The sequence below is a fragment of the Myripristis murdjan genome, chromosome 9, assembly GCF_902150065.1.
Source record: "Myripristis murdjan chromosome 9, fMyrMur1.1, whole genome shotgun sequence".
NCBI classification, from domain to species: Eukaryota; Metazoa; Chordata; class Actinopteri; order Holocentriformes; family Holocentridae; genus Myripristis; species Myripristis murdjan.
This window is the reverse complement of record NC_043988.1, coordinates 38,156,410-38,173,909: the sequence shown is the minus strand read 5'-3', so window position 1 is coordinate 38,173,909 and position 17,500 is coordinate 38,156,410. Positions and strand designations below refer to the sequence as shown.

The 17,500-nt window shown below is 47.1% G+C and overlaps 1 protein-coding gene across 4 annotated transcripts in view; it reads right to left on the bottom strand.

Annotated features, from left to right (window-relative positions):
• Nucleotides 1–17,500, bottom strand: part of dab2ipa (DAB2 interacting protein a) — a 48,419-nt gene that overhangs the window by 16,108 nt on the left and 14,811 nt on the right. For 2 of the 4 annotated variants that reach the window (XM_030059402.1, XM_030059403.1), the window contains exons 6-9: nucleotides 10,473–10,617; nucleotides 8,559–8,731; nucleotides 5,410–5,681; nucleotides 1,254–1,462 (exon numbers count right to left, since the gene is read on the bottom strand). In XM_030059402.1, coding sequence (XP_029915262.1) covers nucleotides 1,254–1,462; nucleotides 5,410–5,681; nucleotides 8,559–8,731; nucleotides 10,473–10,617 — 799 coding nt within the window. Of the gene's footprint in view, nucleotides 1–1,253; nucleotides 1,463–5,409; nucleotides 5,682–8,558; nucleotides 8,732–10,266; nucleotides 10,332–10,472; nucleotides 10,618–15,360; nucleotides 15,531–17,500 lie in introns of those variants that run through there. The other 2 variants (XM_030059404.1, XM_030059406.1) reach the window with 2 other exon arrangements.

The following is a 17,500-nucleotide window of genomic DNA, read 5'->3' as shown; positions in this document are numbered from 1 at the left end:
CTGTTACCTGTCCTGCTGTTACCTGTACTGCTGTTACCTGTCCCGCTGTTATCTGTACTGCTGTTACCTGTCCCGCTGTTATCTGTACTGCTGTTACCTGTCCCGCTGTTACCTGTACTGCTGTTACCTGTCCCGCTGTTACCTGTACTGCTGTTACCTGTCCCGCTGTTATCTGTACTGCTGTTACCTGTCCTGCTGCTACCTGTCCCGCTGTTACCTGTCCCGCTGTTACCTGTACTGCTGCTACCTGTACTGCTGTTACCTGTACTGCTGTTACCTGTCCTGCTGTTACCTGTACTGCTGTTACCTGTCCCGCTGTTACCTGTCCCGCTGTTATCTGTACTGCTGTTACCTGTCCCGCTGTTACCTGTACTGCTGTTACCTGTCCTGCTGTTATCTGTACTGCTGTTACCTGTCCTGCTGTTACCTGTCCCACTGTTACCTGTACTGCTGCTACCTGTCCCGCTGTTACCTGTACTGCTGCTGCTACCTGTCCCGCTGTTACCTGTACTGCTGTTACCTGTACTGCTGTTACCTGTCCCGCTGTTATCTGTACTGCTGTTATCTGTACTGCTGTTACCTGTCCTGCTGTTACCTGTACTGCTGTTACCTGTCCTGCTGTTACCTGTCCTGCTGTTACCTGTCCTGCTGTTACCTGTCCTGCTGTTACCTGTACTGCTGTTACCTGTACTGCTGTTACCTGTCCTGCTGTTACCTGTACCCGTGACTGATCTGCTTTGTAGACAAAAGACACTGTCCATCTTGTGCCTGTGTATCTTAAGTCTGTGCCCTCAGTGTTTATGTCCCTGCATATATTGTTACTAATGTGATCAGATGAACACTGATGCAGATCACCATCACCTGGGTGGATGCTCTCTTCTGATTGGCCGGCAGGTGTGTGTTAAAACCGTGTATTGCACATGTAGTTTGGCTCGACTTAAATCACCATTTTAAAGTCATCCGCTACCCAACGTGTAACCATAGCAACATCCAAAAGCACGGCTGTAACCATAGCAACATCCAAAAGCACGGCTGTAACCATAGCAACATCAAAAAGCACGGCTGTGTTATGGACTTGATAAAGTAACGAGCAGGAAGGGAAACACCGCTGGAGCCCCTGGCCTCGCCCCCGGCCTCGCCCCCGGCCTCGCCCCCGGCCTCGCCCCTGGTGTCCCCTAACTAACCCCCGAGCCCCCCCCCCCGACACGGCCCATGTGTCCAGGTGTGTGGCAGCAGAGGTGCATGCTGGGTACCTTGGCCTTGCCGGTGCTGTGCAGGATGTGGACGAGCGCGGCGGCCAGCTCCTCCTTGGCCCTCAGGCTGATGGAGGCTTCCAGCGTGTTGCAGAGCAGCAGGTAGTTGGAGCTGATGTACTCGGCGAACTCCTTGTACTGCTCCATGGGCAGGATGACGATGCTCTGGTACCGAGCCTTGATCCGCACCGAGGGGCCCGACGACTTCCCTGTTATCAGCATCGTCATTATTATTAACATTATTATAATTATTAATCCTCTGAAACCTGGATGGAGCTCAGATTTCTTGTTTGGGAAAAGGCAATGAGCAACTTAACAAGAAATGACACAAAAAATAGCAAAAAAAAAAAAACTAAAGTACATAACTAAATGAATAAAAATAAAACAAGGAAATAACCTGAAACGAAGCAACCAAAAAAACCTGAAAATTATCCAAAGAGAAAATGATTTTTTTCTATAACATAAGTATAATACAGAGCATTCAGAATGCTGCAGCCTGATGCTGCAATCATTTAAATTCATTTTTTCTCTCATTAATCTGCACTCAGTGCCCCATAATGACAAAGTGAAAACAGAATTTTAAAAATTGATTAGTATATAATTACAATAATTATAGATATGGTTATAAATATAGTTATTTGTCCTGTTTTTTTTTTTTTTTTTAATAATTTTCTCACTCTGGGCTCTAGTTTCTCAGACCAGGTGAGGTGGGGGCGCAGTGCACCTGCACCTCACGAACTGGGTGTGGCCAGGTGGATTTTGTCACGCCGTGCGCCGTGGAGCAAGGACTCCTCCATCCCTCCTACCGTCAGAGGGGAGGAGAGAAGGCGTGGAGTGGGTTTGACACAGCCGATTCACTTTAAACCAATCAGATGAGCCCCTGTCCTCGCCTTTAAAATGCGCTGCAGGAAGGTGTAATGAAAGTTTACACAGCTGACATGGAGGAAGAGCAGCAGCAACACACACTCAGGACAGTGAGGCCAGTCTTGGCTGCTGCAATGTTGCTGGAGCTACCTGCCATCCATCTGTCCATCCATCCATCCATCCATGCATCTATCCTTACATTCGTCTTCCTCAGTCCCCTGTCTTTCATTACCTGCCTGCCTTGCATCTCTTTTTTTCCAGCTCTGTCACCGTCTGTTAAAGTTATTGATTTTTACGAGCAAATATAAATTTAACTGTGAAGCCCCCATTTTTAATGAATGGTTTTACCTCAAAGGTTAAGCCTTGCCATATTCATATAAATACATGTTTATTTTGCAACTTTCGACTCCATCACTTACTGATGCAACAACACACCAGAGATTAAAACAAAATCCGGTTCATGAACGCTTTTACATTCGCTGTTCTAAACGCCCAGAGTCTGACAAGGAGCTCAGCGCAGTGCGGAGCGAGTCGGGTCACAGGGATCTATCACAGCAACAGCCGACACTGTTGGCCGGTGCGTGTCGACTTTTTTCCCTTTCTTTTTCTTTTTCTTTTTCTTTTGCTTCTTCTTTGTCTCCCACTGACCCACCGGGGAAATCCCCAGTTTCCCCGTATGTCAGTCCGCCTTTGGATGCCTTTTACATTTTTGATTTGGAATATTTATATATATGGAAGAACTGGGTAGTTAACATGAGCAGCTCCAGACACCATGACTGGAAAAAAGACATCACCATACTGGACACACTGTTTGACTGACAGGTGATCAGGTTGGGTTTCCATGACGCTGCCAAACGGTGCCAATACATTTATGTGCTGATTGAGATTATAGCATTGAATAGTGGTTTCTGTGGGTATTTATTGCATTGTTAATGTACCTGACATTCTGGACACCTGCCTGTGAGGTTTTGGTGACGTGTGCACTGCCCGCCGCTCAGCCAAACTTCCACTACACCGGCTGCGCTCCGCCTTGCGCTGACAGTACACCTGGTTTCAGGTGGTGAGCTTTGAGCGCACCTCGGTGAAGCCTTTTGGCACGAAACTGTTACTGCGCCAAGCTGAATCTGTCAGCCCCCCCCCCCGCTGCAACGCCACTCTCAACTCAGCACCCCTCAGGTTGCTCTGGTCCAAACCAGCTCTGCGGGGGGTTTGCCTCCCTGCCCCGCCCCGCACTGCCCCGCCCCGCACTGCCCCGCCTCGCACTGCCCCGCCCCGCCCCGCACTGCCCCGCCCCGCCCTGCACCGCCCTGCACTGCCCCGCCCCGCACTGCCCCACCCCGCACTGCCCCACCCCGCACTGCCCCACCCCGCACTGCACCGGGAAACTAGAGCACCTTCTCTTTCTTAAGCTGCTTTCCAGGTAATTTTCTTGTAACTTTTTGGTAATTTCTTGCTAAGTTGCTCAGGTTTGAAAGGGCGGTGCTCGTTCAGCTTCCCTGCAGAAAAGATTCAATAAAACAAACAAATGTTGATTGAAGCACCAACGACTTTTAAAACTTTTAAGATTTAAAAATTCAATAAAACATTCACAATAAAACATGCCCTGAACACTGATCCTGAATCTGCAGCTGCACTGCTGCCTCACAGGCCACGCCCACTTCCTCCGGCCTCACAGTTTGATTGGACGTGGCCCGAGGGCTGGTGTGGTTGTGGTGTTTGTGGCGCCCCCTGCTGATGGATCTCCACGCACATTTGTATTTACTGATAATGTGCAGTTGATAATGATTGGACAAAGAATTGCTGAGTCATGGTCAAATTTAACCCAGGTAATAAATCCCCTGGTTTTTCTTCCTCATCCCGCGGGACGGTCACCTGGGCCAGTTGCCCAATCAGCCTTTACGTTGCTGGTGACATCATGTGGTCACATGGGTCGGCGTGGCCAATCGCGTGTAATTATTAAGCTGCTGCAGTTTGGTCTGGGACAGAGCGGCGGGGAGGCTGAGAGACGAGCTACAGGTTCGGTTTAAACCGTTTTCCCCACTTTTTTCTACTTAAATTACGATCGACGTTACATCATGTACATGTATGGACCTGTAGGAGCCCTTTGCCGTGCCCAGACTGTCCTGAGACGGAACGAGTGTTATAGCGAACACGTGGACTGGGGAGTAATTGTTTGGAAATTGTTTGTAGCCGCTAGCGTTAGCCTAGCGACGCCATTCATTCTAATGGACGTGGTTAGCGCTTGTTTGAAATTGTTTGTAGCCGCTAGCGTTAGCCTAGCGACGCCATTCATTCTAATGGACGTGGTTAGCGCTTGTTTGAAATTGTTTGTAGCCGCTAGCGTTAGCCTAGCGACGCCATTCATTCTAATGGACGTGGTTAGCGCTCGTATTTACCTGCCTGCTTCTCTAAAATCCTATGAATGAGTTCAATGAATGACTTTGATTGTATTTATTTTGATCATGTTTGGTGAATAATACTGCAAAAGTTATTTGTGACCCATGATCAGTATGATAATGCTAAACTATGAACTACAGTGCAACTAGTGCTATGTATGAATGGTGTGCAGACTGGATTTACTGATGTATATTGTAATTTATGGGAACTGTGGTCCTGTTCTTCAGGCCAGGTTTTCTTGATGATGATGGCGAGCTAACGGAGCAGGCCTGGAGCCGAAGAGTCGCACCCCTCCTGCCGGGCCAGTAGGGGGCTCTCTGTAGCGAACACTCTCTCCCCACTTGCTTTGCCCATTGCCCACAGCCATCCATATACATTTCCCTCAGCACACTCGTTCACTAAATGGACTATCTCTAACCCAGACGTGGGTTTTCATGGACTGTGGGTCGCTGGGGTTGTGAGTTGTATTTATTTACTGTGCGTGTGTAACATATTGTGTATAATTGATTACCAGATATGCATATGTAAATGATTGAACTGACGTACCTTATATGGCCATTCTTATTCTCTTGTGCGTACATTGATCTCTGCACTGTACAAACTTGCACATTATTGTATGTCACTGTCACTTATTAGTATTGTTATTATTTCTTTAATACATGGTGTCATCTAAAGCAAAGCTCAGTCTCTTGTCCACTCTCTCCTAGAGCGAATCCTAGTTCTTCTGACCACTAGCCCATACTGTGTTATATCACATAGACATCATTAGCCATTACCCCAGTGGTTTTTAGTCTTTGTAGTTTTTCCCTTAAATTAATTTGACACAGTTGCTACACAAATGTTAGGCCACGCCCACTCGCAAACACTAGAAAAGGTTAAAGTGTGTTGCTCCCACCTCGGCTGGTGCTGGGCGTGCTCACTGAGTACCACTTCTCCACCAGCTGCCGGCCCGTCACCGTGGCAACAGGGATGTTGACCAGGCCCACGTAGCTGCTCTTGTCCTTCTTCCTCTTCCTGTCCGTGTCTTTGTAGAGGTGAAAGGTCATGGAGGAGATGGACGGCAGGCTGCAGAAGTCGAAGCGCTCGCCCCAGAAGATGTTGTCTGTCTTGAGCTTGCAGGACGTCCGGGCGTAGAGGCTGTCGTCCAGACACAGCTCGCAGAAATACCTGCAGGAGGAGCAGACAGCGCCGGGTCAGCCGGCGTCTCACCGCCAACCCTCAACCAACCGCCACGAACATGGAAAAATAAAAATGACCCAAAAATTAGATTAGAAAGGAAGAAAGTTAGCCAGAGGAAGACTTTTTTCCTGTAACATGATTTAAATTCAGATTCAGACAGAACGTTCTGGAGAAGGAGACCCGGATCCACCGGCCGGCCACAGGACACGATTTGGTGCAGATCCACTAAACGTATCTGCGCCTGTCTTTCTGCACAACGGCCCAACATAACGGATCTGTAACAGATTTTGAGCGGGACTGGCCCGGTACAGTGGATAAAGCCACGACATGCGGTCTCTGTCTGGCCCAGATCCGTGATCCATGCTTATGATATGTGGCTCCGTAATACGATATATGGTTTGGATCTGCCGTATGGGAGGTCTGAGGCAAAGCTGGTGCAGAGGCGTGTAACAGTGTACTGCTGTCTGGGGAGGAGCGCCGGCGGGACGGCCAGAAGGAAAATGATTTTCTGAGCCACACAACAGATCTGATCCAGCCCAGCTTGCCTCCGGCCGACCTCCGGCTGGCCTCCAGCTGACCTCCAGCTGACCTCTGGCTGACCCCAGCCCCAGGTGAGCAGACGCCCTCCTGGCATCGGCTGCCTGCTCACTACTGAACACTTGTGAAAACGTCGTTCACAAGAAATCTGATGTGATGTTTTGACCCGACATCACAGCGTGGAGTCGTCGCTCCGCCTCCACAGGAAACTGTGTCTCCGTTGCCAAGGCGACATGCTGACACACAGGAGCCTCAGCTGCCAGCTAGCAGGTTAGCGTGTACGTTAAACGAAAGGTTTGGCAAAAAAATAACCATAGAATTAGCCAAAAATATTTATATAATAAAAAATAAATACAAACAAATGTTATAATGTAACTTGTGAGCTGAAAGGTTTCATCCTCCAGACAACATGAAGTCTTGTAAAGTTTTAACAGGAAGAAACTTACTTCCTTCAATAAACTTTATTGTTCCACCGCCTCTCACAGAGCTGCACTGACCAACCTGCAGGGGGCGCTGTTAAAAAAACACTCCATCTTCCATCTTCCAGACTGAGACCAGATGTTGGACACCACGTCCACCTATGGACGTCCAGTGGTTCACTTTCTGTGGGTAGCACTTCCTGTTAGCTTAGCATAAAGACTTGAAGTCTATGGGAGTGGTTAGCCTGAACAACAGAAGCTTTCCTCTAGTGATCAGTCCCAGCTGATATTCCTGAAGCTTCAATAATAAGTAACATGATTTTAATTGACATGATGGCTGATATGGAAACCAGTCAGGCTCCGCCTCTTCGTCTGACAGACAGCTGGACAGAAGAGAGTGGGCGGGGCCTTGTATCTGATGACATGGTTCCAGTTTTCACTGGTTTTGTGTTAATTTAGTTTGACAGAAAGACAGAAACTGACTGAGCTGCTCGCAGTTTAAATAAAGTTTCCCTGTATTTATTTACTGTACAGTGGTGGGAAAAGGTTTTCAGACACCCTTAAAATTTTACACAATGTCAAATATTATCATGAAATATTTGTGGAAAAATCTTTTTTGTGCTTCAAAAGGTGTGGCAGCATTAGACAGATACAAACAAATACAAATTATATTTTTTTGTTTATTGTTTACAACCCTCACATTAGTAGGAGGAAGATAAAGCTGGAAACTGGACTTATCTGACCACAGAATCTTCTTCCAGTTCCTGGCTGTCCAGTTCTTGTGCTCCTGGGCCGACGACGCCGGGCTAACCTCTGTCTCTCATTGATCAGGGGCTTCTTGATAGCCTTCTAGGACCTTAAGCCATGATCTAAGAGTCGGCCACGTGCAGTGCGGGTGGAACACTGGACACCAGTTTGGTTTGACCACTGCTGCTGAAGCTCCTGTGATGTCATTGGGTGGTTTTGCTGCACATGTGGATCAGGATGCGGTCATTTCTTGCTGAAGAAACCCTTGGACGCCCAGATCTTGGTTTGTCTTCCAAGCTGTTGGTTCGTCTGTATTTCTGCAGAGTGTATCCAACTGCTGAAGGACTGCATCTGCACTTCCTGGCTATCTGGCGGCAGCTGTGCCCTTCCTGGCTGAGAATCTTTATCTTCAGGCGTGTTTCCTGCGTTAGGTTCCTTGTTTTAGCCATTTTTGTGTCTGAAGAACTTTCAGATGTGCTGCTTTATACAGACATGAAGCTTGGCAACAAAAATGTGTCTTTTAATAAAAAGAACGACCTTCATCACTGGTACCAAAATGACCCAAAATTTCTTCTGTATTTTTTATGGAAACAATCAATTTGAAGTTTTTAATGGCTTTTTTAGGATTTGTTTAGTATTTTGGCTGTGACTGCACTAAAAGAAATTGCACTTGAAGACCTAAGAGTGATTCTTAATGCAATATTTCACAAATGCATGGGGTGTCCCAAAGCTTTTTTCCACCACTGTATTTGATTCAGTTTTATATGAAGAAAACAAAGGTGGTGGTTGGACCAGCAGTTTGTAAGAACTGGCTTGAATTGGTGTTTGTAAAACTACATTTTGACACTGCAGTTTTCTAATTTACTGCTAATGAATATTGATTATCAGCATTCTCGATGACTAATAATCAGTATTGACTCTAAGAAATCGATATTGGTCGATCCCCACCTCCTGCTACTGGCCATGCTGACGGTGCGTTTGTTTTGGACATCAGAGTAAATCAACAGCACCTCCAGATTTATCAGATTTAGTCCTAAAAATGACCAGTTTGATTTTGAGAAAGGCTCTGTGGTTGAGCTGAGCTGAACTGTGGGAGTGATCAATGCAAATCACAGATCAATATGTTGTGTTGTGAGGAGTGACCGGGTGCAGCGCCCCCTACCTCTTCTTGGCGGGCAGATCTTTGGCCTCGACGACCCAGACGGTCAGGACGTTCTCCAGCCGCCGGCTGTTGTCCTTGTTGGGATGGACGGCTCGTCTCAGGTTCTCCATCCACTTGTCTCGCTCTGCCGCCGAGCGGCACGAGAAGCACTTGGTCCCTGTGGAGGTTGTTACCTAGGAGACAGGTGGTTACAGCTCGTTACCTAGGAGACAGGCGGCCACAGCTCGTTACCTAGGAGATAATATTTTCAGGTCATTTTCTCATAACCTTTTACTAATGTTTACTAATGAATGAATTTGGGGGTAATTTCGTGCGGTTTGGTGTTTCCTCTGGTTGTGGCGGGACGCAGTCGGTCGCTCGGGGACGTCTGGCGTCCGTCCAGCTTTAAAGGGTTGATGTGAGTCCAGGACATGAAACAGGGGCGACTTACGACCCCGTAACTGGGATCCAACTGGGGACAGGAGCCCTGGCCCAGTTGGAGAAAGCAGCGTTTCAAGCCAGTGGTGAGAGTTAGAGTCAGATTAAGGTTAGGATTAATTTAAGGTTAAAGTTAAGTGTTAGCAACACATTTTGGAGGAAAAAGGCTCCGCCCTCGTCTGTGTCTTATCTGCCACGACCCTGCAGAACAACACGCCTCGACGCGTTAGTGGTTCCCAGTTCAGGTGAAGCTGTGCGGCAAATGACTATTTGTTGATTTGGGTTTTGGATGTCATGATCTGGTGATGTGGTGATCTGGTGATCTGGTGATGTGGTGATCTGGTGATCTGGTGATGTGGTGATGTGGTGATGTCATGATCTGGTGATGTGGTGATGTGGTGATGTGGTGATGTGGTGATCTGGTGATGTGGTGATGTGGTGATCTGGTGATGTGGTGATCTGGTGATGTGGTGATGTGGTGATCTGATGATCTGGTGATGTGGTGATGTGGTGATGTGGTGATCTGGTGATGTGGTGATCTGATGATCTGGTGATGTGGTGATGTGGTGATCTGGTGATGTGGTGATGTGGTGATCTGGTGATGTGGTGATCTGATGATCTGGTGATGTGGTGATCTGGTGATGTGGTGATCTGGTGATGTGGTGATCTGATGATCTGGTGATCTGGTGATGTGATGATGTGGTGATGTGGTGATGTGGTGATGTGGTGATCTGGTGATCTGGTGATGTGATGATCTGGTGATCTGGTGATGTGATGATGTGGTGATCTGGTGATGTGGTGATGTGGTGATGTGGTGATCTGGTGATGTGGTGATGTGATGATCTGGTGATCTGGTGATGTGATGATCTGGTGATCTGGTGTTTGAAAGGCTGACTTACAGTGAAGGAATGTGGTTTTCTAAACGCTCTGGTCACATCCACGACACTAACGACTTTGACAAAAATCTCATTGTGTAAATTTTGCAAAAATAGTGGCTGTCATCCCTACAATACTGTCACGATGCTGATATTGAGGTGCTTGGTAAAAAAAGATATTGTGATATTTGATTTTTTCCATATTGCCCAGCCTTAGTTGATATGACACTCGATACAAGGGAGGTTTAGCTGTTTTTCTGTTTTTTGTTGATTCACAGTTTGTCTTCATTACAGCCATTGATCTTATGCAGTTAATATTACATATCTGATATGGATAATATTTGCTCTGTATGTAATAATTCTGCTGTGTGAGAAGGGCAGACACAACAAGCCGAGGCTTCAGACGTTTTCATTACTCGCTGTGTCTGGAGAACGTGTAAAGCTTTTCATTTTTGATGATTTGTTGTCGGCAGTTGGCTCGTCTGAAGACAGGAAAAAGCAAAAGTGTTTCACAGAGAGAGGCAGCTGATCCTGATGTGACATAAAAACATGGAAATAAAGCACATGCCAGTAGCAGCAATGTGTGTGTGTGTGTGTGTGTGTGTGTGTGTGTGTGCCTCACCTCGAAGCAGTAGTCCTGTCCCAGCAGGGACGAGTGAACTGGTTTGATGATGACTGACTGGTCCATCCTGAGGTCCAGCGACGACACACACCCAGCGCTCAGCAACGACTCCTGGCTACCACAACGCAGCCGGCGCATCACACACCTGACACACACGCACACACACACACATACACACACACACACACACACACACACACACACACACACACACACACACACACACACAGAGATTATCATTAAGACTTCTGTTTAAAACTAGGTCTGCTCCAGTCTGATATAATACATTTATGATTGATTACATAAATATTGTAGAGTTGATCAATATTACACACTGAAAAGATGGGAAAACATGATTAACAAAGTAGAAAAAAAAACTAAAACTAAAATGTCTCTTTCTTAGAAAGGAACAAAAATAGCAGAAAATTATATCTGATAAATGCCAGGAAAATGGTATTCTAAATAAATAAAAATTAATGAATAACAAAACAAACAAACAAGAAAAAAAAAAAAAATTGTAGCTGTAGCTGTGTGCAGCTGAGCTAGCTGTCGCCGTTAGTGATATACAGACTCGACTTGAATCTGCAGGTCATGAATATTAATTAACTCTGTGATTAACAGCTGATGGACAGAAACGACGAGTGTGTCTCCACATTAGGAGACACTGTGTGTGTTTACCCATGAAACCAGAAAAAAAATGAAATACGAAATCACTGTAACAACAACAACAACAACAACAACAACAACAACAACAACAACAACAACAACAATAACACTATTTATATAGCAGCCTTCATACAGGAGGTGCAGCTCAAAGCTCTTTAGGTGAAAAAACAAGAGTGTAAGCAGAAATGCCAAAAAAAAAATCTTAAAAAAAAAAAATTCAGTCAGATCGCTAAAAGATGGAGATAAAACAAATTAAGATTTAGAAACTATAAGATGCAGAAACAAAGGAAGACACAAAAACCAAATCCTCCAGCCTCCAGGGAAAAATGTCTTCACTGACGATTCTCTGGTTTCTGTGACAGTTTGTGTTTTAAAACGCAGCAGCAGAGGATCTGAGGGACGTAAGGGATTATAAACCCACAGAGCCCGGAAACCAGCAGGAGAAGCTTCAGATCCGTCCTGACAGACTCAGCTGCTCTCTGGTTCTGGGTGAAAGTCCAGCAGCAGAGCTCTGACTGAACTGGACTTTATCAGTGGTTTGTTTTGGAGGACCAGTGAGAAGAACATTGCAGTAATCCAGTCTGGTGGAGTAAATGCATGAACTATTTTTTTGGCATCATGCTGGGATAGGAACGACCGTACCTTTGCAATATTTCTTAAATTAAAGAAAATTGCCTTGGTCACCTTCTCCATAGGATTTAAAATTCAGCTCTGAAGTGAGGACTACAGCCAGGCTCGAAACCTTATTTACCCGATTAAACTGCTAAGTTTGGATAGTACCAAACCTCTTTTGGCTTGCAGAACAATCAGCAAAGTTTCTGTTTTCTCGCTGTGTAAGAAAGTTGGTCTGCATCCAGCTGTTTACTGCAGCCAAACCAGATGTTAAACAGGAGAGGGTTTGGTCATCACTCGGGTCTAATGCAGTATGCAGCTGTGTGTCGTCAGCATAGCTCTGGAAACCAAGCCTTTGTTTTCTGGTAATGTCTCCCAGAGGACGCACACATAAGGGAGAACGTACAGGACCACGACAGCTTCCCTGAGCGACACCAAAATGTACCTCATGCTTTTCTGATAATCGCCCATAGTGACAAAGAACTTTCTCCCTGAAATATAGAAATGGAACCAGTTTAGAACCCAACCAAGTTCTCAAGGCGCTCAGTAGGAACATTGTGATCAACTGTCCATACTGAGAGTATCTAGTAAAAATGGCTACTGGACAACGAACATGTGTGCATATAACTAAACAGATTTTATGGTTTTCCCAATAACTTCTAACTGCTGGGGATAGTAGGCTATCAGAGCACAGGAAACCAAAGGATATTAGAGATGGCAGGAAGAGATTGGGGTTAGTTGCTATGGTGACAAAACAGGTCAGTGGGGCCGCAGTGTGTCACACTCGCTGTGGCTGCTTGCTGAAAACTAGACCAGTATCACCAACCCTCAGCTCTCCACCAGCAGCCAAGACGCCTCTCCAATCAGCCCACAAACAACCACCACAACCACCACAACCACCACAACCGCTAACAACCATCAACAACCACCACAACCACTGACAACCACCACAACCGCTAACAACCACCACAACCGCTAACAACCACCACAACCACCACAACCGCTAACAACCATCAACAACCACCACAACCACCACAACCGCTAACAACTGCTAACAACCGCTAACAACTGCTAACAACTGCTAACAACCGCTAACAACTGCTAACAACCGCTAACAACTGCTAACAACCGCTAACAACTGCTAACAACTGCCAACAACCATCAACAACCACCACAACTGCTAAAAACTGCTAACAACCACTAACAACCACCACAATTATCCTCTGCTGTAATAAACTGAATATGAACTGTAAATGTGAGTTTGATAAATCCCATGTTCTCTTCAGTTCTCCCTCTGGGTTCCTGAAGGTGTCAGATGTGTGTTTGTGGTTTCAATCTGCTGCCGTGGTCGTGGAGCGAGGACGTTTGTTCACTCTGAGCGGGAAGACGAGACCAAACAAATCCAGAAAGTGGATCAGTGGTTGAAGCTGGAAACAAGGAGGAAGAAGAGAAGAAGAAGCAGAAACACAAACAAGAGAATCTGCTCAGCATCAGGTTGTTGGTTCACACTGATGGAGCTGGACTGACCCTCTGACCACAGGAGGCTCAACTGGTCAGGACCAACTGGACTGACCCTCTGACCACAGGAGGCTCAACTGGTCCAACTGGACTGACCCTCTGACCACAGGAGGCTCAACTGGTCAGGACCAACTGGACTGACCCTCTGACCACAGGAGGCTCAACTGGTCAGGACCAACTGGACTGACCCTCTGACCACAGGAGGCTCAACTGGTCAGGACCAACTGGACTGACCCTCTGACCACAGGAGGCTCAACTGGTCAGGACCAACTGGACTGACCCTCTGACCACAGGAGGCTCAACTGGTCAGGACCAGCTTATTTTTTTGAAGGGAATAAAAATATCAGTTGTTAAAAACAGATGTGCTGGTGGTGAAGTCATGAAGGCAGCACTTCCTCCTCTGAAAGATCACTTTTTAAATCTCCTCATCCTCCAACATGTCATAGCGGCCGGCGGCCATCTTTGAACGGAAACGCATTCAACTGGTTACCATGGAGACAGCAGCTGGTGCCACAGGCAGTATCTGCTCACCTGAGCCGTTACCTGCAGTTCCCTAACCATGACCCTAACAGGCCAGGTAACAACTTCATGAACTAGCCAGAGGCTCTGACGTGTGCTAACATGTGCTAACATGTGCTAGCATGTGCTAACATGTGCTAACGTGTGCTAGCATGTGTTAACATGTGCTAACGTGTGCTAACGTGTGCTAACGTGTGCTAGCATGTGTTAACGTGTGCTAACATGTGCTAACGTGTGCTAACATGTGCTAACGTGTGCTAACATGTGCTAACATGTGCTAACATGTGCTGGTGTGTGCTGACGTGTCGTGTCATGCTAGGGGTGGCATCAGCATGCAGGTAACTTCATGACTCAGTCAAGGCTCAGGGACCAATCAGACGTCAGCACTGAGCTCACAGGTGAGTTCACCTGTCGTCAAGCTGAAGCCGGACAGGAAAGGCCAGAAGACAAATGGACAAAATTCAGTGGCTGATGCTGATTGGCTGAGAGACGCCGTGGTCAGGGTTTGTACTTCCTGAATGTCAGACACAAGAAGCCGATCAATAACTGATAATCAGACCGCTGTGTGGTCTACTGCCTGTCTGTCTGCCTGCCTGTCTGTCTGCCTGTCTGTCTCTCTGCCTGTCTGTCTGCCTGCCTGCCTGTCTCTCTGCCTGTCTGTCTGTCTCTCTGCCTGCCTGTCTGTCTCTCTGCCTGTCTGTCTCTCTGCCTGCCTGCCTGTCTCTCTGCCTGTCTGTCTCTCTGCCTGTCTCTCTGCCTGCCTGTCTCTCTGTCTGTCTGTGTCTCTGCCTGTCTGTCTGTCTCTCTGCCTGTCTGTCTCTCTGCCTGTCTCTCTGCCTGTCTGTCTGTGTGGATGAGCGGGTCTGCTGTCTCAGCCGTGAGCTCGTTATCTCCCATCATTATTCTAACGAGCTGTTTAATGCTAGCTGCTTATAACACTGATTCTTCAGAGGTGTGTGTGTGTGTGTGTGTGTGTGTGTGTGTGTGTGTGTGTGTGTGTGTGTGTGTGTGTGCATGTGTTTATGTGTGTGTGTGGCTTAGCCTTGTTCAGCTAAATGTGTTTGCTAATAGCATGATTCTTGTCCAACCAAGTGGTAATGTATCCTAGCCCGTTAGCCACATGCTAACACAAAACTGACTGTGTGCTAACTAAACCCAGGCTAACACACACACACACACACACACACACGCACACACACACACGCACACACACACCAGTTCCTGCAGATACTGAAATTGCAAACACAAATACTGCCCAACAAGAATGTACACACACACACACACACACACACACACACACACACACACACACACACACACACACACACGTAGCTTGCGAGGCCATGCAAATCAAGCAGGGACATGCTACTCTGCACACACACACACACACACACACACACACACACACACTGCTGCTACGGCGAAAATAACATGACTGCACGCAATTTATCTATTCTGTTACCCCACCCCCTCTACACGCACACACACACGCGCACACACACACACACACACACACACACACACAGGACAAAGGCAGTTAATGCATGCAGGCGCTTTGCTGTGCGAGACTCACCAGGCATTCTGTGTGAATGCTGAGGAGGAGGAGGAGGAGGAGGAGGAGAGGAAGATGAAAACGTATTCCTGAAGGTGCTGGTCAAATCACTGTAGACCTGTCTGTCTCTCTGCCTGTCTGTCTCTCTGCCTTTCTGTCTGTCTGCCTGTCTGTGTCTCCGTCTGGCCTGTCTGTCTGCCTGCCTGTCTGTGTGTGTCGGTGGTGTGCTGCTGTTAGCTAGCTGCTGCTTCTGCTGCTGTTGCTGCTGATGATGATGAAGATGAAGATGATGATGCTCTCTCTCTCTCTCCCTCTTCCTCGGTCGCCCCTCCCCTGCAGTGAGGCTGCCCTACTTCCTCACTCGCTCGCTCTCCTCCTCTCCGCTGACAGCCCTACTCTCTGTCTCTCTTTCACACACACACACACACACACACACACAGTGTGTGTGTGTGTGTGTGTGTGTGTGTATGTGTGTGTGTGGAGCTGATAGGAAGGGATTACAGCCCTGCCCCCCTTTTCAGAAGAGAGACAAAATGTGTACATTTGTGTGTGTGTGTGTGTGTGTGTGTGTGTGTGTGTGTGTGTGTGTGGTACAGTACAGTGTAGTTTCTACCTTTTCATGTAAATCTATTAAGATTGGCTGCGTGTGAACCACAGAGACGATCCTGATTATTTTTGGGCATTTCTGCCTCATTAGACAGTCACAGGGCAGAGAGACAGGCCAGGCAGGGCAGAGAGGGCAGAGAGACAGGCCAGGCAGGGCAGAGAGGGCAGAGAGACAGGCCAGGCAGGGCAGACAGGGCAGAGAGACAGGACAGACAGGGCAGAGAGACAGGACAGAGAGACAGGCCAGGCAGGGCAGAGAGACTGGTCAACATGCAGCAAAGGGTCTTGGCTGGATTCAAACCCACGCTGCTGCAGCTCCCAACGACACAAGGCACGCAATCCACAGGATCACCACCAGGGGCCTGATGACTGTGACTGTGATGACTGTGACTGTGATGACTGTGACTGTGATGATTGTGACTGTGATGACTGTGATGATTGTGACTGTGATGACTGTGACTGTGATGATTGTGATGACTGTGACTGTGATGATTGTGACTGTGATGACTGTGATGATTGTGACTGTGATGACTGTGATGATTGTGACTGTGATGACTGTGACTGTGATGATTGTGATGACTGTGACTGTGATGATTGTGATGACTGTGACTGTGATGATTGTGACTGTGATGACTGTGACTGTGATGATGACTGTGACTGTGATGACTGTGATGATTGTGACTGTGATGACTGTGACTGTGATGATTGTGATGACTGTGACTGTGATGATTGTGACTGTGATGACTGTGACTGTGATGATGACTGTGACTGTGATGACTGTGATGACTGTGACTGTGATGATTGTGACTGTGACTGTGATGACTGTGACTGTGATGACTGTGATGATTGTGACTGTGACTGTGATGACTGTGACTGATGATGACTGTGACTGTGATAACTGTGACTGACTGTGATGACTGTGACTGTGATGATGACTGTGACTGTGATGACTGTGACTGTGATGACTGTGACTGTGATGATTGTGACTGTGATGACTGTGATGACTATGACTGTGATGATTGTGACTGTGACTGTGATGACTGTGACTGTGATGACTGTGACTGATGATGACTGTGACTGTGATGACTGTGATGATTGTGACTGTGATGACTGTGACTGATGATGACTGTGACTGTGATGATTGTGACTGTGATGACTGTGACTGTGATGACTGTGATGACTGATGATGACTGTGACTGTGATGACTGATGATGACTGTGACTGTGATGACTGTGACTGATGATGACTGTGACTGTGATGACTGTGACTGATGATGACTGTGACTGTGATGACTGTGACTGTGATGCTTGTCACTGTGATGATTGTGACTGTGATGACTGTGACTGTGATGACTGTGATGACTGTGACTGTGATGACTGTGATGACTGTGACTGTGATGATTGTGACTGACTGTGATGACTGTGACTGATGATGACTGTGACTGTGATGACTGTGACTGTGATGATTGTGACTGTGACTGTGATGACTGTGACTGTGATGACTGTGACTGTGATGACTGCGATGATTGTGACTGTGATGACTGTGACTGATGATG